At 39.3% G+C, this 23,361-nt stretch overlaps 1 protein-coding gene and 1 long non-coding RNA gene across 6 annotated transcripts in view; one reads left to right on the forward strand and one right to left on the reverse strand.

Annotated features, from left to right (window-relative positions):
* Il1rap (interleukin 1 receptor accessory protein) overlaps positions 1-23,361 on the forward strand; it is a 148,620-nt gene that overhangs the window by 122,203 nt on the left and 3,056 nt on the right. The window contains exons 9-12 of one of the 5 annotated variants that reach the window (NR_152416.1): positions 6,770-6,919; positions 8,406-8,549; positions 18,645-19,220; positions 19,510-19,595. Coding sequence is in view for 3 of the 5 variants with exons in the window: in NM_001159318.1 (NP_001152790.1) it covers positions 6,770-6,919; positions 8,406-8,549; positions 18,645-19,357 (1,007 nt within the window). In the remaining 2 variants the exon portion in view is untranslated. Of the gene's footprint in view, positions 1-6,769; positions 6,920-8,405; positions 8,550-10,989; positions 14,038-18,644; positions 21,437-23,361 lie in introns of those variants that run through there. The other 4 variants (NM_001159317.1, XR_875736.3, NM_001159318.1 and 1 more) reach the window with 4 other exon arrangements.
* Positions 10,971-23,361, reverse strand: part of Gm20319 (predicted gene, 20319) — a 40,821-nt gene continuing 28,430 nt past the window's right edge. The window contains exon 3 of the long non-coding RNA NR_105063.1: positions 10,971-11,342. This is a non-coding gene — a long non-coding RNA (predicted gene, 20319). The remainder of the gene's footprint in view (positions 11,343-23,361) is intronic.

Consider the following 23,361-nt stretch of genomic DNA (forward strand, 5'->3'; position numbering starts at 1 on the left):
CATATACTTATGTACCATGGGGGGGTGTGCCTTCAGAAGCCAAAATAAAGCCATCAGATCCCCTGGAGCTGGAGTTAGAGCACCCGTAGACTGCCATGTAGGTTCTGGGAAGTGAACCGCAGTCCTCTGACAAAGCAGCAGTGCTCTTAAACTATTGGTCCCTGTGAGTTGATATTTTGATAAGCAAAATTCTTAATAATTCGAGGAAGCTCATTTTACTCATCTCTTTTTAAGGCATTGAGAGTTTTTTGATCATGTGCTGACCATTCTTTGTTGTGTTAGCTCAAAAGAGGTTATGCTCTTCTCAGCAATTTCTCCCTCTTCTTCTGTTTAGGCTGTGTTCCATCTCCGTCTCTAGTTTTGAGGGTGTGTGTTGCAGATTGACATTGGAAATTGGTTTTGTTCTCTTTTTTTCCCACCATGCTGAACATGTTTCACTTTATTTTTCTTGAATTGTCTTGAAATTTGATAAAACAAAAAACACCAATTCCTCTATGACTTTCTGCATCTCTTAATCAGTTGATTTTATCCTCTAGTCTGTGTTTAGTCTAACACCATTTTTTATTAATATAGCTTTAAATTATTAAATCAGAAACACTGCCATCTTTTCTTTTTCAAGATAATTTCACATTTTAGAAACTACGTATTTTTCTTACATATATCAGTACCAACTTACCAATTGCTAAATACAATTCTGCTGGGATTTTGATCGGGACTCTATGAAACCTGTGAGGAATATTAATTACAACAATATTGTTTCTACCAATCCATAAAGATAACAGATCTCTATATATAGTCTTAGTGATTTATTTCATCTATTCAGAAAATATTTGAGTGTACAGAATGTTATTGAATATCATCAAGTTTGTCTCTAAATATTTTAATTTTAGGCTGCCAGTTTATTTTTAAGTTCTCTTCTCTAATTGCTTATTAATAAACCATAGAAATACAGTTAATTGATTTTTATGTGCTGATATTACCAAATAAAGCAGTTTTTCTATTTCCTCTTCTTTTCCCCTAAGACAGTGCTTTTGTGCATCACTTCCCTGGTTGTTCTCAAGGATGCTCCCTCTTTCTCCTAAGTTGGGGTCCATGCTCATAAATTGTGGGTGTCATTCCCTTGCAGCCTTTTCAGAACCTACAGAGACTTTGTTGACTTATATTGTCATAAATGATTCACAATAACTTTGAAGAATGCATTTTTCAGATTTTATACTTCTGCTTCACTGGAGGGTGGTACTTCCTGGTTACTCTTTGGAGTGTTCATTTATATAAACCTCCACAGACAGTGCTTATCTAACTGTTAAACCATCTCTGCCAATTCTGGATTCAGTTTTTACTTTTGAATATTGATCCTTTTATTTTTCTCCTAGCCTGTGTTTTGTCATTATTTTGAGCCTAATAGATATATTTTGTTAGAATGTTGAATTTTATTGCAGCCAGTGGTTGATTTGTTTATAATATATGTCTGCCTTTTTGGCATCACGGGCTTGTCACTGTTTCTTTGCTCAGATGCTGGGCCTCTCACTTCCCCCAGACCTGCAAGTACCCCTGTGGTTGTTCATTTCCTAGACACTCCCTCTAGGACACTGTAAGTGTAAAATTAGGTATCTACAGCTTTACATTTAGCCAGACTGAAGTTAACCTCATGCAGATTTCTAGAGTTTATTTTCTACTTGGTTCCCTTCTCTCTGTTACTTAGTCCTTGAAATTCAAAATAGTAGTCTCTACTCTTATATCCTTCACTAGGTAAGAGCAACCACCACCTTCTCATGACATTCCTTTCTGAACCAAAATCTAAAAAATAACTTTAGCAATTTTTAGAAAGAATAAGATGTAATAACCATGGGCTTATCTTACTCTTAACAGTTCTCCTATGTGAAAAGCAAAACATTATTTTAGATACTCTGGAGGGACAATTAGTTCCACCTCAGGTACTTCTATTACCAGCAAACAGTAAGGTCAGAGGTTGTCAAGTCCATCAGATTTGCAGCTCCATTCACAGTTCTCTGTTTTGGTTTTTATTTAAATCAAGCCCTCTTTAGTTAACATTTCAGACAATGGTCACCACCGCAGTTTCCAAACTTATGGTGAATTTAGTACTGACTGGCCCTGGGCTCTGCAACTGGGGACATTTGAAAGTCCAGAGTGCTGCCACGTGGAGGGAGATTACAAGCCAACTGCAACAGTGAAGATAAATAACTTGGTTTGCCAAGGACAAAGATGATTATAGAGCCAGAACCCCAAATGGGACAGGACTGTCTTGGAGTTCTGGATTCTTTTAACAACAATCACTAGCTGGGCATTTGGGTTTTAGAGCCAATTTCTAATACAGAATTACAAAGTAAATTCTCATTTGGAGAGTAAAAATAAGCAAATGTCAGCATTTGGCTACGTTCTAATTGAGACTTTAGTGGAATCGATGAGAGCAGGAGTCCAGCATGGGCAGATTGCATCACTCCTTTCTGTTCCTAAACCTTTTTCTCTGAAATTTCATCAGCACGCAATCATTGTGCTGAATGCTGAGCCCTGCAGGGGGAAGGACACAAAGTATAGGCTAAGGGTTAGTTTTCTCTATAAGGTCTCTCTGTTTTACAAGACAGCCTTGTAGAACACAGCCTATGCACAGCTCCAGCCATTTAAAACGGGAAGCCCAGTGGATTATTTATTTTAAGAGCCAATTATTATGTACTATTAGGGGAATCTTCCTTAGCAAAATGACTACAGAAAGCACAATCTGTAAATATGATTCAAATCACAGGTGATACAGAACAAGTTTGGAAAACCCAAAGTAAAATACAGAATAGAAATATGAGATGCCAGAGAGAAATTGATGGGGTAATTGATCTTTCAGTCATTAAGCAAGAGCTCTATTGATATTTAGAAAAACACCAACCCATTTAAAAAATCATTACCTTGGGGCCAGCATGGGAGCACACCTGATTACCATATTCTACTGGCCAGTTCCAGAGTGTTCCCTGTACTAGATATGTAATAGGCTGGAGTCAGGTCAATGAACTTGAAAGTCGAGGATTTATCCCTAAATTTGAGAACTTTGGACTCAGGTCCAGGCTGCTTACCATTGGGATAAAATTTCGTCTTAAAGGTCATTCCCACCCCCACCAAATGATCAATGACCTAACACTTTGAGTGTATTACACAAAGATATACATACTTTTGGAGAATCTGGGTGGCAATCCAGCCTTGGAGAAGATTCTCCCATGCCTGTCCTAGCAGACACTTGGCACCTACCATGTGCAGATGCTTACAGCAACTTTATTTATGCTGCCTCTCCTCTATTAGAGCCTGACTGGCAAACTTTTCCTCCTTAATAAGCCCATCACACTATCTGCTTTTAAAACATACCCATAATAGTTTTTAAATTAACCAAATGAATTGCTCCCTTATTTCTTTACCTTCCTGAATTACGTTTTTAGCCCTCCCTGTCTCCTCATGGTTCTTCTCCCAAGCTTCTGTCAAATGCATGACAAGGAAGTCATTAGCAAACCAACCAATACTAACCCCTACTTCATGCCCAGCAAACACTGTATATTTCTCAAAGTCTTCAGCTACAGGACCACAGCTAATAGAGGAAGTGGATGTTTCTACCTTTGATTGTTACACTGGGATTCTTTGGTTATCTTCATGAGTGAAAAGCAAGTACATAAATAAAGAGTAATATTCCGGTTCTGGGAAAGTTCATTGGGATTCCAAGAGACCAAGAGATAGGATAGACAAAAAGTTCCCACCTGGAAGGGTAGGAAGAGCCAGTTTAGTTGGGACTGGGAAGGGGTGGAGAAGCAGGCCCATTGACTACCTATAGTTCGACAAATGCTGAAATAAAATTGTAAAAAGAAGAGTAGACATTTCTGTGCACAAAGCTCAGGCTAAGAAGAACAGGTTTGTTGGTTGAAGATGATAGAAAATAAAGACATATACAAATTGAAAAATAAAGAAAGGAAAGCCATATTCTGCCAGAAGTCACACCCTGTCACAGCAAGATGCTTGTTTTCCCTGATAGCTTTGAGAAAAGGGAGAGGTGAGCGAAGTGCGCAGTGACTGCAGACTTGGTTTCTAGAGCAGGAGGCAGGATGGAGGGCCTTTGGAATTAATACCTCATTTTTAATAAATTGAGAATTCTCCCATTCTATCTCTGATACGTCCATAAAGCCTCTCTGTGATATGCACCATGGAAAATAAGTAGATAACGAGGAAACAGTCAAAGCTCAGATGGTGGAAGTCAGTCTCTGCAGTGTTTGTCATAGAACTGTGGACTTGGCAAATACTCGAACCAAATAACACTTGTCATTATTTAGACTGGCCCATTTCTTTTTCTTTCTTTCTTTTATTTTTTTTTTGATATTTTCTTTATATACATTTCAAATTTCAAATGCTATCCCTATACCCTCCGCCTGCCCTGCTCCCCTACCCACCCACTCCCACTTCTTGACCCTGGCATTCCCCTGTATTGGGGCATATAAAGTTTGCAATACCAAGGAGCCTCTCTTCACAGTGATGGCTGACTAGGTCATGTTCTACTACATATGCAGCTAGAGACATGAGCTCCGGAGGTACTGGTTAGTTCATATTGATGTTCCACCTATAGGGTTGCAGACCCCTTCAGCTCCTTGGGTGCTTTCTCTAGTTTCTCCATTGGGGGCCCTCTGTTCCATCTTATAGATGACTGTGAGCATCCACTTCTGTATTTGCCAGGCACTGGCATAGCCTCATATGAGACAGCTATAACAGGGTCCCTTCAGCAACATCTTGCTGGCATATGCAATAGTGTCTGGGTTTGGAGGCTGATTATAAGATGGATCCCTAGGTGGGGTAGTCTTTGGATAGTCCACCCTTTTGTCTTAGCTCCAAACTTTGTCTCTGTAACTCCTTTCATGGGTATTTTGTTCCCTATTCTAAGGAGGAACGAAGGATCCACCCATTGGTCTTCCCTCTTCTTGATTTTCTTATGTTTTGCAAATTGTATCTTGGTTGTTCTATGTTTCTGGACTAATATCCACTTATCAGTGAGTGCATATCTAATGACTTCTTTTGTAATTGGGTTACCTCACTAAGGATGATAGCCTCCAGATACATCCATTTGTCCAAGAATTTCATAAATTCATTGTTTTTAATAGCTGAGTAGTACTCCATTGTGTAAATGTACCACAGTTTCTGTATCCATTCTTTGTTGAGGGACATCTGGGTTCTTTCCAGCTTCTGGCTATTATAAGTAAGGCTGCTATAAACATAGTGGAGCATGTTTTCTTATGACCATTTGGAACTTCTTCTGGGTATATGCCCAGGAGAGGTATTGCTGGATCTTCCAGTAGTATTATGACCAATTTTCTGAGGAACCTCCAGATCGACTTCCAGAATGGTTGTACAAGCTTGCAATCCCACCAGCAATGGAGGAATGTTCCTCTTTCTCCACATCCTCGCCAGCATCTGCTGTCCCTGAATTTTTTAACTTAGCCATTCTGACTGGTATGAGATAGAATCTCAAGGTTGTTTTAATGTGTATTTCCCTGATGATTAAGGATGTTGAACATTTTTTCAGGTGCTTCTCAGCCATTTGGTATTCCTCAGTTGTGAATTCTTTGTTTAGCTCTGTACCCCATTTTTAATGGGATTATTTGAATTTCTGGAGTCCAGCTTCTTGAGCTCTTTGTATATATTGGATATTAGTCCCCTATCAGATTTATGATTGGTAAAAATCCTTTCCAAATCTGTAGGTGGCCTGTTTTTTTATTGACAGTGTATTTTGCCTTACAGAAGCTTTGCAATTTTATGAGGTCCCATTTGTCCATTCTTGATCTTACAGCACAAGCCATTGCTGTTCTATTCAGGAATTTTTCCCCTGTGCCCATATCTTCGAGGCTTCTCCCCACTTTCTCCTCTATTAATTTCAGTGTCTCTGGTTTTATGTGGAGGTCTTTGATCCACTTAGACTTGAGCTTTGTATAAGGAGATAAAAATGGATCAATTCGCATTCTTCTACATGATAACCACCAGACTGGCCCATTTCTACCCAGTGAAAATACTAGATCTGAAGCTTCGTTTTACACTTGATCTTATCCAAAAGGCCGAGAAGCGATATGAAGCTTCTTTTTAAATTAACGAAAGGAATTAACTTTTTCTGATACTGATGATAGAAAGACGATGGCATCAAAATAAGTAGACACATTACGATTGTTTTTTCCAAGTTGCCTTCTTTGATAATGGGCCTTTTTTCAAATGTTTCTCGGGAGCACATGGCAAGAAGTGATCAGTCACCAGATATGATACTTGCAAAGCTATCGTTGACCTAGAACTGTGGCACATTGCTACCGTCTTCATACACAGAAGTCTGAAGCAGGACAATGGTAACCTTGTGCCATATAGCAAGGCCATCTCATTTTATATGTGGCTGGAGATATTCCACAGTGGTAGAGCATTTTCCTAGCATGTGCAAGGCCCTATTTTGAGTTGAATTTGATAACCTTCCTAGAGATCTTTCCCAATGATAAGATCCATATTACTTTGTATACATGTAGTATCTACTCAAATCATTGAATAACCTAAAGCAGTTTCTGTGATAGGATCCATAAACAACAACAAAACGGAGTAAAGAAGAGGGATGCCTAATCTATTGTCACATGGCTTCTGCTCATTAACATGTGTGCATAAACTTAGCTGCATGGCTGATCCAGCCATTAAGAATATGGTTGGGTAACTGTGTTCACTAAATAGAAGTTAATTATCATCATTATTATTTTGTCATTTGCTGTAGTCATACCACCAAGGTACACAGTAGAACTCGCCTGTGGTTTTGGAGCCACGGTCTTTCTGGTAGTGGTTCTCATTGTGGTTTACCATGTTTACTGGCTGGAGATGGTCCTCTTTTACCGAGCTCACTTTGGAACAGATGAAACAATTCTTGGTAAGTATTGGAAGTGTGCTGCAAATCACTTATATCACCGTCTTCGGAAAGCATGTTTCCTTTGTAGATGAACCATTAAGATCAACACTATTATCTCTTATTTCAGCTAATCCTACTAAGAAGAAGTCTTTCCAAAGTACACTGTTCACTTTTCTTGATGGATATGTGATTTAATCTAGATTAGCATTATCCATACAAAAAAAAAATGTGATGAGTATCCTGCATGAAATTTACAATTTCCCCCAGTGGCTCAAAGAGCACAAGCAAAACTAAATATTTGATTCAATATTTTCACATTATTATTTCAGAATTAAAATGATTTTTAGAAGTTAATGAGCTGTTCTACAGCCTTTTTGGCATTGAAAGTACTGGAAATTCAGAACATTGTTTTGCAGTCGTGGCACATCTCCGTCCCAACAGCTGCGTTCCAATGGTCAACAGACACATGTGATTCTTGGTTACTGATAGGACAGTTCAAGTGCACAGTCTTTTGTTTTGTTTTGTTTGCTCCTTTGTGTTTTGACACAGTGCCCCATTGTATATCCCAGGCTGAACACAATCCTGAGTGCTGGGATTGCAGCCATGTGCCACCACATCCAGATGTAGATTCACATGCTGAAATCAAGGGAAGACCCTTGGACCTATAGCATCATGATGATGATGAAACACTTTAACTGCAGAACCAAAACCTGACTTAACCTGAAACAGAACTTACACTTTAACAATACCCCCAGGTGACCCAAGTGTACTTTTGAGTTTGAGATTATCTTTTTCTTTGGTTCTTACTATTTTAAAAAAAAAAATCTTTCTATTGTGTATTCCTGGCAGAAATTTTCTTGGCAGTATGAGTGAAACATTTGAATCTATCCTGACAGAAAAGAAGAAATACACCATGCTTGAAGATTCTAATCTAATTCAGCATGCTTTGAGAAGAAACACATAATCTTTATTTTTAATGACTCATGGATTTTGTTAAACAAATTTAAGGGATGATCAATATATTGAACCTAAACATGGCTTACTTGTTGTTCTTTTTAGGTATAATTTGGTCAGTTTCATTGTCTTTCTCAATTTAGGTTCTAATGTATTAGCAGGTATTTTTCTAGAACACTGAGTAGAAATTTCTTGCCTGACATTAGCCACTAGCACCTGTGATGTTCATCTCTGTTCACTTAAGTCATAAGGCAGTCTTTACCTGCTTGCTACAGGGGCGGCTCCCTGACATGAGAGTAGAATATACATCAGGTGCAGTTTGAACTCCCATGCCCACTTGGCATGAGTACTGTCGGCACTAGAAAATTACATATTATTCACAAAACGCAAAAAAGTAAAATAAATAAAACAGGAAAGGAAGAAAGAGAAAAAGTAGAAGAGGAGAAAGGAAAAGAAAGAAAATGTCCAACACCCAGAAGTTAAATTTAAGAAAACAAAAGGACAGTTTGAGACGTTTTCCTAATTTGCATCGGCTATGTGTTCCTTTTACTAGATGGAAAGGAGTATGATATTTATGTTTCCTATGCAAGAAATGTGGAAGAAGAGGAATTTGTGCTGCTGACGCTGCGTGGAGTTTTGGAGAATGAGTTTGGATACAAGCTGTGCATCTTCGACAGAGACAGCCTGCCTGGGGGAAGTAGGTATTTCTGATGAGCAGCAATGGTGCCTCCCTGAAAGGACAGTGAATCCTGAGCTTTGGTGCACACATGGGTTGTAGCTCAGCGTTGGTATTCGGGTATGGAACATACAATTCCTTCGAGTAATAGAGACTTCTATAGAGAAGCAGCCCCAGTGTGAGGTACATAGGTGTACACTGTTCCGTTTATGGCTTAAAAAACATTCCCTTGCAATCTTGAAGTGTTCCTTGTCAGAAAAGTGCCAGTCCTTAGGAAGTCTATCTCACTGCAAGTGTCAGGCTGATGCGCATTAGGGTTTCTTTTTATATTTTCTTTTAAAACAGACAGTATAGAAAACGCTACTTTACACAGACCGAGGTTTCCTCATTTTAAATGGAGCTGAGTTGCTGAACAGGAAGCATAGAGCATCTTCCTGTTGATACAGTATGTCCCGAGTTCTTTCTCAGCATTTTCTCTCATCTGTGTCAGCAAGCTAGTGCCACTCAAATCTGCCTTTCGTGGTCTGCCTCTCCCTTTCTCTCAGTGTGTATGTTTGAGTTTTAGCTTAACACATGCAAGGCTGTTGCATTCTTGCAAGTTTTATAAGGAAAAGCTTTAACTCCTGAGTATTTTTTGCAAAACCAATGCCTCCCCTTTTGAAGTCCAAATAATAGCAAAGTCATGGTTCATTTGTGAGATTTTTAGCAAGCACATCAGCAATCATGCTCCATCTCTCATAAGCCTTTCCTGATCAGAATGAGTGCACTGCCTCCTGTCTGGAGCATGGAATGATCTTTTTTGTTTGTTTGTTTGTTTTGTTTTCACCCCTCCCCCCTTGATAATATGTTCACATTAACTGCTTTATACATTTTTTTTAATTTTTAATGTGTGGGTAGTTGATACCTGGGATAGACACAGTTTTCTTCTCATTTTGAGTTAGTGTATCAGTCATCACTCAAAGACTGTGATTGTATTCCACAGATGATTCTCTTTAAGTGTTATTATGTCATGGAATGATCGCTTAAATGGTTAAAGACAAAATTCCACTCACATTAATCCTTAATTTGCCCAACTCATCCATGTTCCTATTTATTCCTCCACAAAATGTATAATACCCTATCTACTATGTGAACAGTGATGAGAAACTCTGCAGTATATATCTGGGTAAGACCTTCCTCGGGGTTCTGACAGTCCTTTGAAGAATGCATAATTATTCTTGCATCTTGCAGAGCGTATTCCCTTTATATCCTTTCTACTGCTCTTCCCGAGGCCACTTTGCCTTTGGACTTCTTTCTGTGCTTATACATGGTCAGCCACCAGTGGAAATGCTTAGAGTAAACACCTACCCATCCCTGAATTCTCCCCTGAGTTGCACATGTTAGATTTTAATTGGCAAGTCTTTCCCCATTACTTCTGCAACTGTAAAGACTAAGAATGGAAATGACTGCTGAGCACGGGTGGAGTGTGATATGTGTTTCCACTACACCACTACACTGCCTGGAGCTAGTGAGTGTCTCTCCTCTGGGTGAAGGATTATGCGGGTCTCCCTCTGCATCTGTGAGGTGATAGATTTGTCCCAAGAATTTAGTGACAGGAATTAATCAGAGCCCTTGAATAAAATTAGGCTGTATTTCCATTTTCCGCACTATTTTTTTTCCCAACTTGGAGAAAGTAATTCAAAGTTAGTAAATGCAAAACACATCACCTAGCAGTAGCTGACGATGGGCTGTCCAGTGATAACCAGAGGTTAAAGAGAAATATGCATGTTTTATTTCATCTCCACAACAGAGAAAACTAAAGAGCTGATGGGGGAATACACTGCTTGCCAAGATGCCATTTGCTTGAGTTACTAATCTAGCAACAGTGACATCAGTTGGCATCAGGAAAGTACACATCAGCAGAGAAAGAGAGAGAGGGAGGGAGGGGGAGAGGGAGAGACAGAGAGAGAGAGACAGAGAGACAGACTCAAATTTGGCATTCCCTGGTGTTGTCCTTGGTTAGCTGCAGCTGCAACTTGGGGGCTTTGACTCTGAAGTTCATATTTGTGTGAAGACGTTTCATAGAAGATAGTATTTTCTTTCAGGAGCCTCTTTGTCTGAGCTGCAACACTATTTGAAGAAAGTGATGTCACTACAATATATCTATTCCATCTGGTTCAAATAGGGCCTTTGAGGAACTGGGTAACAGCAGCCCATCATATTCCACCATATTTTAGTTTTAGTCATTTGGAAACATTTGGAGAGTTGGGCATTTATATATGACTCCATTTTTTTTTCCTCATCAGAGTGACATTCCAGGAACAGTGTGGTTAAAGAGAAAGTTACTAGGACTGTTGCTGATAAAGCTGTTTCAGCCTTGTTTCCCAGGCTGTCGTTCCAAGTTCCCTATCTTCCATCCTTCACCTCTTTGAATCAGGTAGTTCTTGGCCAACACTAATCCCCATGGTGTTTTCTTTCCCAGTTGTCACAGATGAGACCCTGAGCTTCATTCAGAAAAGCAGACGACTCCTGGTTGTCCTAAGTCCCAACTACGTGCTCCAGGGAACACAAGCCCTCCTGGAGCTCAAGGCTGGCCTAGAAAATATGGCCTCCCGGGGCAACATCAACGTCATTTTAGTGCAGTACAAAGCTGTGAAGGACATGAAGGTGAAAGAGCTGAAGCGGGCTAAGACGGTGCTCACGGTCATTAAATGGAAAGGAGAGAAATCCAAGTATCCTCAGGGCAGGTTCTGGAAGCAGTTGCAGGTGGCCATGCCAGTGAAGAAGAGTCCCAGGTGGTCTAGCAATGACAAGCAGGGTCTCTCCTACTCATCCCTGAAAAACGTATGAAAGGAGAAGTGAGGGGGTACAAAGAACAAGGCGGTTCATGGGAGGAAGGGCCCCCTCTTTCCTTCTAGGCTGTGGCTTCATAGACAGAAAAAGAGTCCTGTCTAAGCCCCCTGGGAGGAAAATATTCCGGGACTGTACGGCTGGCAGCTCTGCCTCTCAGCAATACTAAGCGTTACAGTGATGGACTCCACAGTCCGCCACCAGTTCTAAAAGTCATTTTGATCTTTACAAGTAAAGATGTGTCTGATGCACCCCCACCTCTGTTCTTCCCTCTTTTCTAATCTCTTCGTAAAAATCTCACCTCTATGGAACTGCTTTGCCCAGTGACTCAAAACTCTGTTTAAAGATACTTTACCTGCTGACAGGAGTATCGCCTGTTTCTCAGTAGGACACTCCTTTAATTTTCTCTTCTCTTCCGTCATCCATTAAGCATGTAATCAGGGACTAAATCTGTGTGAGCTGAGGCTATTTCACTCCTTTGCTTCTGTGTCTGTTGAATCTACCACCTAAGCAAGACTAACAGTCAAACTGCAGCTGTTCCTCGTGACTGATTAAGCGACATACTGCCTTCCTGCTACTAAACCCCATTCGCTCTCATCTCAGGTAATGGAGATCATATTTATAAACTTGAAAAAGCCATGGCTTTTGTTTTATCATAGTAATTTCTCATCTGTCTACAGATAGACAGGTCGGTACTTGTTCCTTCCTTTCCCTACCTATTGGATCTGTCACTCATATCTCATAGGCAGCATCACGCTTGCTGCGGTCTGCGGGGAAGCTTTAATGGTGCTAATGGAGAGTGAGAAAATGCAAAAGCGCTCTCAGGGCATTTTTCACATGGGAAGAGAGCACAGAAGAGAATGCTTGGCGGTTTGTTTGTTAATTCTGACCCTAGAGGGGAAAACCAGGAAAGTGGTTAATCCTCACTCCTTCACACACCTCTTCATTATGAAGTGGAGGTGAGAGGTACTGAGTTTCCTTTTGGCATTACTATTCCAAAAGAATGATTATTCATGGTAATTAATTGTGCAGTGCCTGTAGTACCTTGCTCCAAATGGATCACCCTGCAAATCATTAATAATGAAGTGGTTTTATTAGTTTCAAGCAGAATTTCACTATTTCTCAGACTTGCAAAAGTGAAAGGCAAGTATAACATTCACATTTAGAGAGGCCAATTTCTATTTCATATCTAACATGTATATATATGTATATACATATATACATATATATATGATCTCTGTACACATAAATTTTATATGTCTATGTATATAGAAGTATCCACAAATGACATGTGTGTGTGTATATCCACCTGCCTATAAATTATCTCTGTGTATTATTTTGGGCTATACATAATCACACACATACATCTTTCAGTAGTCATTGGCAAAATATTGAAAGCCAGTAGAACTAGTGTTCAATCTTTAAATTATGTTAATAGTGTTATGGTTTTGTGTTGATATTTTCATTTCATTTCATTTCTGTTCCATTTGTGAATTCCTGGCTCTCTGTATATAGTTGTCAAAGTTCTTACCTCCCCTAAATTAATATGAACGACTTAATGCTTCAACAGTTGATCTGGGTTGCAGGGGAATCTCTTGTTTGTGAACCTCCCATTGCCACTGCTCAACAGTGATCATCTAATATTGCTTGAGTTTCTACTTTATTCCCTGAGGTCACATTTAGAATTGAAGTTAAACTAAGCTATGTGAACTGATGAAGAAAAACAGATATTGTTTTAAAGAAGTCTGAGTACCCTATAAACATGACTCATAAATTAAGGAAGACCTTAACCAAGTTTTGTTAATAATGTTAAGCAAGTCTAAAATTACTTATTCATCAGTACTGAAGTCCACAGTTAACCATTGCTTTGTTAGAATTATTGATTACTTTAAATTGAAAAGAGTTCCCTTCTGAATCCTTGACTTAAAACTATGATATAGTGTCGTTCTTGCATCTAACCTTTTAGAAGTGCTAATGCTGTTTTTGGTATTTCAAATAATTACCATTTCCACTAATAACCTTTTAATCACAGTACCAGATAAGTTCCACATAAACTTTGAATGTTACCTTCCGCATGGACTTATGGGAACACAAGGGCCAGACTTGTCACCACAGCTGTTCCCTCTGTTCTCTGTAGTTTCTGCACGGTTGGAGTCTGTATTCATCCCAGCCACTATTATATCACCTCCATGTTTTTCTATTTATAGGCCCTTCTTATTCTGAGCCCACTCTAGTGCTATAGCATAAAGCATATCAAATCTAAATAACATATCTCATCCTAAGTAGATTTAATTTCAAGACTCAGTGTTTCAGAAGATGCTTCAAATAGAACAGCAGAGAGAGGGGGACACACACTTGTATTTATGATAATGAGAACTTCTGCACCCAGGTTAACAAAGCAGCATGCTATGTAGAGTGTATATGTATACAGCCACATGGGATTTAATTCTCTTTTGTATCTTAGATGAGTCCCAGAGATGCTAATAAAAAAAAAAGTACTGTCTTGTATTGAGAAACAAAAGGATCACTCCACTTGTTAACTACCCAATTGTTTCCATAGGTTTTAGTACTGTAAGACCATTTTTAATTTTATTCATAAACATATGTATTTTCCATTTTCATTTGATTTGTATATTTACATATTTTTGCAATAAACCGTTTATTTTCACCTTTGAATTTTATTTTGTGCATGTGTTTTGTGTCCTTATCTTCATGTTTGGGCTTGAGAAGTGAGAGTAAAAAGAGTGATTATATTTATAAAAAGAAATGAAAGATATTATAATAGTTAAATATTTATTGAGGAAAAGCTAAGAAAGGTGCGAACTTTATATCAAGAGTGTTTTCTTTGCATATAAGTAAAAGAACTGCTTGAATAAAATGGATTATTCGGTGCTCTAGGATAGGGGTATACATGTGTAGATGGAGGGATGCAGAAGCCACAATTAGTGCTACTTTAAAACAAAAGCGCACTTATGTCTCTGGTTGTAGTTTCTAACTTTGCTAATGTACAGACAACTCTTTCCAACCACAAAAGAATGGAGCCAAGATGTATGGACCAAACTAGTGAGCACACAGATTTCTACTCAGTTAATAAACAACTATCAGACAGAGTTAAATGATAACAGAATTCTCTACCGTGAACATATAGATTACACTGTTACAGGAAATATACATGTTATTTCATTTTATGTTTGGATGTTTTACATTGCATGATTGATAACCAGTGTTAAGTTGCTTCACCCTCAATGGTGACCATATAGAAGACTCAATAATGGAATTGCATGAGTGTCATCAACCTGTCTATCACTTGCTTAATAAAATTTCTTAAGATACTTTCTTCATCCAGTTGTGTTCAACACTAACTAGATATTTTATGCAAGCAAAATTTGAAGCATGGTATGAAGATGTGGTCAGCACCTGATCTTCTTTATTCAAACATTCTTTTTTTTAAAAAAAAAAACTTTATCATTTTTATTAGATATTTTCTTTATTTTCATTAAAAATGTTATCCCCTTTCCTAGTTCCCTCTACAAAAATTCCCTATCCTCTACCCACTGCTCCCCAACCCAACCACTACTACTTCCTGGCCCTGGCATTCTCCTATACTAGGGCATAGAACCTTCACAAGACCAAAGGCCTCTCTTCCCATTGATGGCCCCGAATGGACCATCTTCTGTTACATATGCAGCTAGAGAAATGAGTCCCACAATGTATTTTCTTTGATTGGTTGTTTAGCTCCAGAGAGCTCTGGGATTACTGGTTAGTTCATACTGTAAGTCCTCCTTTGGGGCTGCAAACCCCCTCAGTTTCTGGGTACTTTCTCTAGCTCCTTCACTGGGGACCCTATGCTCCATCCAATGGAAGACTGTGAGCATCCACTTCTGTATTTGCCAGGCACTGACAGAGCCTCTCAGGACACAGCTATATCAGGCTCTTGTCAGCAAAATCTTGTTGGCATCTTCAGTAGTGTCTGGGTTTGGTGGTTGTATATGGGAAGATCCCCAGGTGGGGAAGTCTCTGGATGGTCCTTCCTCCAGTCTCTGCTCTCAACTTTGTCTGTGTAACTCCTTCCATGGGTATTTTGTTCCCCCCTTCTAAGAAGGATTGAAGTATCCACACTCTGGTCTTCCTTCTTGATTTTCTTGTGTTTTGCAAATTGTATCTTGGGTATTCTATGTTTCTGGGCTAATATCCACTTATCAGTGAGTGCATATCTAATGACTTCTTTTGTGATTGGGTTGCCTCACTCAAAATGATATCCTCCAGGTCCATCCATTTGCCTAAGAATTTCATAAATTCATTGTTTTTAGTAGCTTTGTAGTACTCCATTGTGTAAATGCATCACATTTTTTGTATCCATTCCTCATTTGAGTGACATCTGGGTTCCTTCCAGCTTCTGGCTATTATAAATATGGCTGCTATGAACATTGTGGAGCATGTGTCCTTATTACAAGTTGGAGCATCTTCTGGGTATATGCCCAGGAGTGGTATTGCTGGATCTTCCAGTAGAACTATGTCCAATTTTCTGAGGAACTGCCAGACTGATTTCCAGCGTGGTTATACCAGCTTGCAATCCCACACCAGCAGTGGAAGAGTATTTCTATTTCTCCACATCCTTGCCAGCATCTGCTGTCATCTGAGTTTTTGATCTTAGCCATTGAAAAGTATTCTGTGAAAAATATTCTTTTTAAGGGTGTAAAAAAATTCAATTGTTCCATGTTTACTTTCTATCCCCATGTGTGGGTGTGTGGGGTACGTGTGAGTGGAGGGTGGGGATAGCTCCCAGGAGTCAGTTCCCATATCCTGTGTAGGGACTGAACACAGATTGACAGGCACCTTTACCTGCCAACCCAAACTTACTATCACATTGTCCTCTTTCAAATGAAAATCTTCCACTTTCTTGAAAGGTACAGTTTTTTGTTTTTTGTTTTTAATCCAAAAGTCCCAAGACAATGCTTAAGATATGTGTGCTGTTTTCATTCATGGTTATCCCATTGAAAAGAACAGACTTTACTCTAACATAGTCATTATGATACGGTTACATATACACTTATGGGATTTGATTGCTTAAGTTTCCCGTGTTGGATATCTAGTTGTGTGATCCTAAGATTTCTCTTGACACATGTAGAGCAGCAATATCCTCACACATGTGTTCTCTAATGTATTAATGACAATTTCAAAAAGTCTAAGTAGAGGGTGATAGAACAAGGCAGTTACCAAAGCACATATGTGCACATGTGCACGTCTGCATACATACATGTGACTCTTGAGAACTGAAAATGTATGTTTATCTTTCAACATCAGAGCAACAACAACAAAAACCTACCAATATACCAAACTCACAGCAAACGCTGAGGGTCTCCATAGGCTGAAGAAAGGTAAATACAGCATCAATAATGGCTGGCATATTGGCTGGCATATATTTTAAATTTTGGGGCACTAAGAGTCGAATGGGTGGACTTTCTTTCCTTTGTCCATATTTTCTAAGCCCCTGCATCTCACAGCTTGTTAATACTGCATTAACTTGAAGACTTTTTCTCCCTTTGGGGCCTGTCTGTATCCCACCAGCAAACATTAGAATGGAAAGCTCTGCCAGATGTCTTAATTAATTGATGGATTCTTAACCACAATGGTGGTATTGGGCTCTTTAATTGACCTTTAGACTACTTCTTTGCACATACACACACACACACACACACACACACACACACACACACACGAACAAAAGAAGTAAGGGTGTGAAGGAAATAGCAAGGAAAGAAGGAAATTTTGTTTCATGAAAGATCGGTACTGTGTCCAAAATGTTAATTAAATATCCGGGGCTGGCTGTAACTCAGGATGTGGGGAGGCGGTAATTGCCTTAATATTCTGCCAATCAAAGGTTCTGAAGAAGTAACTATGTTCATTGTTATCCAAAATATTACTCTAGAAGACATATATACAAATCAAATTACTCTTCACAGGCATATGATAAGGGATGGGAGTTTTTGAAATTAAGTCTTTTATAGAATAAGAGGACATAGCTGAAGTCGCTTAACTCAGAGGTAAGAAAAAAATTCGGTAACATCACAATTGTGCTTAGATCCTGAGGATGTTTGAAGATATCAGATCTAAGACTACCAGATAAAACTAATGAAAATTAAAAAAAAAAAAAAGTCCAAAAGAATAAATTACTTACAAGCAGAGAAATAGAAAGAAAGTCAGCTGTTTTTTTGTTTTGTGTTTTTTAACAGTTCATTTAATTCACATTACGATAGCGGAAGGTGTTTTCATGAAGACAACACCTGCAATGGAAGGGGATATTCTGTAGGGAGAGACATTAAATTCAAGATACCTCTTTTTCCTATTTTCTTTTCATATGCTGATTGAGTATTTCTTTTTTCTCTTTTTCTCCCATTATTAATTTATTCATTTTACATCCCAATTGCAGTCCCCTTCTCCCAGTCCCTATTCACACACCCTATTCACACACACCCTCCTTCAGCACATCCTCTTCACCTCTGAGAAGGGGGAAGTGCCTTATGGGCTCCAACCCACCCTGGCACTTGTTCAAGTCACTGCAGGACTAGGCACATCATCTCACAGTGACGGCAAACAAGGAAGCCCAGGTAGAGGAACAGGATCCACAGGCAAGCAACAGATTCAGGGACAGCTTCTGCTCCAGTTGTTGGGGATTAGCAGCAAGACCAAGCTACACATCTGCTACAAATGTGCAGGGGGCCTAGGTCCAGCCATTGTGGGTGGATTGGTATCCTGACACTACAAGTTCCACCTTGCTACAGGAGGTGTCCACTTCAGGCTCCATATCCCCGCTGCTAGGCATCTCAGCTAAGTCACCCTCATAGACTCCCTGGAGCCTCCCCCATCCCAGGTCTCTGGCACATCCTAGAGATCTCCCTTCCATGACAAGTTCCATGCACTCCTTACATTCTAGCTCTAACTCCCCAGCTCTCTGTATACCTGATCCCTCTTCCCTTACCCATCCCCTTGCTGATATTTCCCAGTTCCCTCCGTCCATCTACCTTTGATGACTTCAGAGTGAGACTCGAGCATCCCCCCTTGGAGGCCCCTCTTTCTTCCATACAAGAGACAAAAATCTTCCCAAATGTCAGTAAGGGTGGTGTTGATGAGATTACTTGATTTCTCAACTGGATAGATGATTGAGTAATGATACCCTATTTTTTTTTTCAAAAATTTTCATGCCCGTCTTTTGTGGACAGGACAACTACCAGCTGGATATGGATACATCATTACCAGATGCTATGCTATCTTTCCATTTCCCTGTAGATACCGTGGAAGCAGTTTTTGATTTCATTCAGAGGAGCCGAAGGATGATTGTTGTCCTGAGCCCTGACTATGTGACAGAAAAGAGCATCAGCATGCTGGAGTTTAAGCTGGGTGTCATGTGCCAGAACTCCATTGCCACTAAGCTCATTGTGGTGGAGTACCGTCCGCTTGAGCAACCCCATCCAGGCATCATGCAGCTGAAGGAGTCTGTGTCTTTTGTAAGCTGGAAGGGAGAAAAGTCCAAACATTCTGGCTCCAAGTTCTGGAAGGCCTTGCGTTTGGCTCTTCCCCTGAGAAGTCTGAGCGCCAGCTCCGGCTGGAATGAGAGCTGTTCTTCTCAGTCTGACATCAGTCTGGATCATGTTCAGAGGAGAAGTCGTTTGAAAGAGCCCCCAGAACTCCGAAGCTCAGAGAGGGTGTCTGGAGCAGAGCCAGCCCCGGGCACGATGTCCAAGCACCGAGGGAAACCCTCAGCAGCCTGTCGCTGCTGTGTCACCTACTGTGAAGGAGAAAGTCACCTCAGGAGCAAGAGCCGGGCAGAGATGCACACGCATCCCCAGTGGGAAACACACCTCTGTAAGCCTCCTCTCCAAGAGTCTGAAAGTCAGTGGATACAAAATGGCACCCGACCCGAACCCGCTCCCCAGATCTCAGCTCTTGCACTCCGCCACTTTACAGATTTATCCAATAACAATGACTTTTATATCCTATAATCACTTTATGTGGAGGGTGGTGGCTGCTGTTTCTACCAACTCTCTTTGGGTCAAAAACTTTTGGAAATAATCGACATTTTAAATCATTTAATAGACTATCAGATTTGTGTCCCCCTTTTATTGATTTTTTTAAAAAAACTATTTATTTCTAGGAGACAAAAGACCTGAAGCACCTGTATCCAGTTATTGCCTCTAACGGCCTTGGAAGAGCAAGCACACTCTTCTCGGGCCCTAGAAGGTCAGTATGTAAAAGTTGCTTAGAGTCTGATCTTGCCAAGGGATTCAAAGGTAGCTAGGAACTGGTGTCTCCTTGTGATGTGGGCCAGTAAAGAGTACTTCGGCTTTGACACTCATTGAGTTTTTGCACCCAAAAGACCAGGGCTTTGACACTCACAGGATGTGTCTATCCCAAGGAGTGACTTGAAAGGGAGCAGGTTCTGGTAGACAGAGCTCAACAGCAAACCGCCAGCACATTTGTGTCCCCAGGGACCAAATCTTTCCATAGGAATCCCTGCTTCCCATTGCCCCCTGTAAATAGTATGCTTTTTGTCATTGGTCTCAATAAAGGTATATTTTTATGCCATGCCTTTTGTACTAACATATTTTTAATGTCCTCTCCTCAATTTGCATTTTCTGGCATTTATATTCAAATCCAGAGAACATTACATTTCAGAAAATTGAGATTTAATAGGAATGGTGAGGGATATTTGTTGTGGTGGTTGTTTTTTGTTTGTTTGTTTTGTTTTCTGATGTGAATTGGACCTCTATAAGAAGTTGAGTTTAAGTAAGAATCATGTTTTGTTCAAATGATAGAAAATTTCATTGGCAAGGAACTGTAGGTAGATTTTGGTGCCTGCAGCCGTTCTTCACAATTCTGAAATTAGATGTTGAGTTCAAATTCCTCCAAGGGCCAGAAGGTGAGAGAAAGGGGGAACAAAGGAGCAGATGCAAGTCTAACACCCATAGGCTTGATTGAACACCAAGGACAAAGAGCAGCTTCAGACAAGTAGGGTCTTTCTGCAGTCAGTCACATGCCAACCAAAGGTCCATGGCACATGGCCTTCAAGCCAGGACCTATCAGGCACCCTTGAGCATGCAGATGACTAAAGAACACATGAGTGTTTCCCCACCTCTGTTTGGTTGTTGCCACTGAATCAGCTTCTGCGTGGCAACTTGTGCAATTTCTTTCACAAGTTTCAAAACATAAATATGTGAATATATGTTTTCAATTAAATCCTGGCTTAAATTTGTAAAATAAAGTCAAAGAATCAAAACAAACAAACATTAAAAAAAAAAAAAACTCTCAGCTAAAGAATATATGCTGAAATAGGGGTCCAAGTGCCTCAGGCAACTGTGACCTGAGGACAACGCAAGTAAGAACATATGGGAAATGTATATTCCTTCTCCAAGCTGAAAACATCTGGCCTTCATAATAGTGTTGGTCTGATGAATCCTCCAGCCCAGGAAACAGCTGAGAATCCTGTCTCCTCTTTCAGTTCCATATGTTGCCTGCTTACTCTAGGAAAGTTACAAGCACAAAAACCAATGTTTCTAAAGAGAAGCAGATCTAAAACCGTAGTAGGTGACATTAGATGGGAGGTGTCACTACGTTACAGCAGCCTCTACTGCTAGTGAGTTTGGCCCCGAGCCAGCCTCTCAATCAAAGGCAAAGGAAGTGATACAGAGTTAAGACATGCATGGAAAGCCTTCATTTCATCTGTTTGACTAGAACTCCCACTGTCGAAAACATTCCTTATGATGGAATATGTACCTAGCTGTGATACACAGCAGAAATGACTCAGCTCAATGCAGAGTTCTCATTTCACATTGCATCACCTTTAGAAGAGATGTTCAAAGGCTTCATGTTAGCCATCAGAAAGTGGATAATAGACATGACTTCAAATTCTATGAGAGAGAAGGCTGTGGCTCACAACTGTCTGCAACTCACATTCTGGAGAATCCAATTACATTTTACTTCTAGGGATTCCAATACATAAGTGGTGCACATACATACACTTGGTACACATATACACAAAAATAAAAGTAAATAATTAATTGCTAATTAAAGTATTAGTAGATAAAGAAAAGAAAAATTCTTGTATGTATACAATGAAAGATAATCATATCTAACACTAGCCATTTTCTTTAACCAGCTCTTCCTTGATCCTGGTAAGTTTGTGTCCCAATTTCAAGTCTTAAAAAAAAAATCACACACAAAGTACAGCTACCAATACATGTATGAATGTAGGGCCATCCACTGGAGCAGAAGCCACTAGTAACACTATTTTAAATAAGGATTATTCTGTCTAAAATTTTGGGGGGATCAACAACTTGTCCACCATCATGCTAGAATTTAGTTGGATTTTGCCATTAAAGCTGCTATGAGTTTTAAGTGTAATAAACATGCCATATCTAAAACAAACTGTGTCCCACCCATCTCTATCATTCTCCAGCATATAAATGTGTATATATATATATAATATATATATATATATATGCATGTATGTATATGCATGTACATATATGCATTCTGTTTCCTCTTCCATAGTGTTGCTTAAGTTTCACAGGGCTATTATAAAGGTGCCCTATTTAGGGTTGAATATTTCTAATCATGTATTCTTATCAATAGGACTAGTGATGATTATCTGCACAGACTCCATCCCACTGTACAAGAGCTTTTCTGATCAAAGCTGAAAGCATCACAGGTCCATTGTTTTAAATATATAGCTTATTAGACAACCTGACCATTTAACAATATAACAGTGGTAAGTTCTACCAGTGAGTCTCCACAGCCATGAGATTAGACCATATTTTAAATACTAGAAATGTATTAAATACCAGTCATGCAGCAGGCCTCAAATCCAATCGGAAAATAATTCATCATCCCATAAGCCCTATGTCTCTATTCAACAGTGGGTATATCTTGCCTGGGGGGCTGGTAATGTATCCTCAGGGTTCAGTGCTAAGTAAGACAATTGTGGTGTCTTTTCTCTCCAGCAGCCTGCAATAGCAACTTGTGACCTTATGAAAGCTAGGCAGCAGGGAAAGGAGTTCCTGGTAGGTGTGAGATTGATTTCCCTGGGTCCTACAGACAAAGTATTTACACTCAGCTTCTTGGGAGATAAAAATAAAACAAACAACAGAAGCCAGAGCTATAAACATAAAATATAAGTTCTTTTAAATAACTATGTAATTTTGGTACTCTCAAAGCTAAATTTTGATATTGATTATCTTTGAAGATTTTAAGTACAGGTTTTCTTTGAAGATGTTAAGTACAGGCTTAGAAACATAAAGTCATATTTCAGAGCATTTGGCTACATAAGAGTCTGAAAGATCATGACCTACATATTCAGCATATGAAGGCTCAGAAATGAATGTGATTATTCCTTAACCATCATCCAATAATAAAGTTATATTCACTGTCATATATTTTAACAATGAAAATAATAAGAATTTTTCTCATGGGCTATGACTACTTATCACTGAAGTGGCATAATTATTGGTTAAATATACATACCAATATGTAAGAAATATTGTCTATTTAGAAACATGAAATTAAAGTCAAATTCATCCTTCCTTCTCTCTTTTCTCTTGAAGTATGATCTTTCTGTGCCTTGATGTTCTGCTATCTAAAATGAATCTAATAATATTAATCTCACTGGATGTTTTTCAGCATTAAATGACATTATAAGCTTAATATATATGCATCACTTTTTTATTTTCATAAAATATCCTAATTCAACACAGGACAAGAAATTATTATCCGGGGTAAGTGGTATTCCCAATGGTGCTCAGCCTGTTATTGATATACTTAGGCATCTAATTTAGGCTTTTAACGTACTTTCCAGTACTGACTCTGAAACTAACCCTGGTGGATCCATGTGAAAAAAATATTATTCTAAGTCATAAGTGGAACTATCTTGTCACAACCGTGTACATCACAATAGAAGAAGCAGGTAGCTTATAGATCTCTATGGAAACAGAGCAAGTGGAATGAAGTCTGT

This window comes from Mus musculus, chromosome 16 (assembly GCF_000001635.26).
Source record: "Mus musculus strain C57BL/6J chromosome 16, GRCm38.p6 C57BL/6J".
NCBI classification, from domain to species: Eukaryota; Metazoa; Chordata; class Mammalia; order Rodentia; family Muridae; genus Mus; species Mus musculus.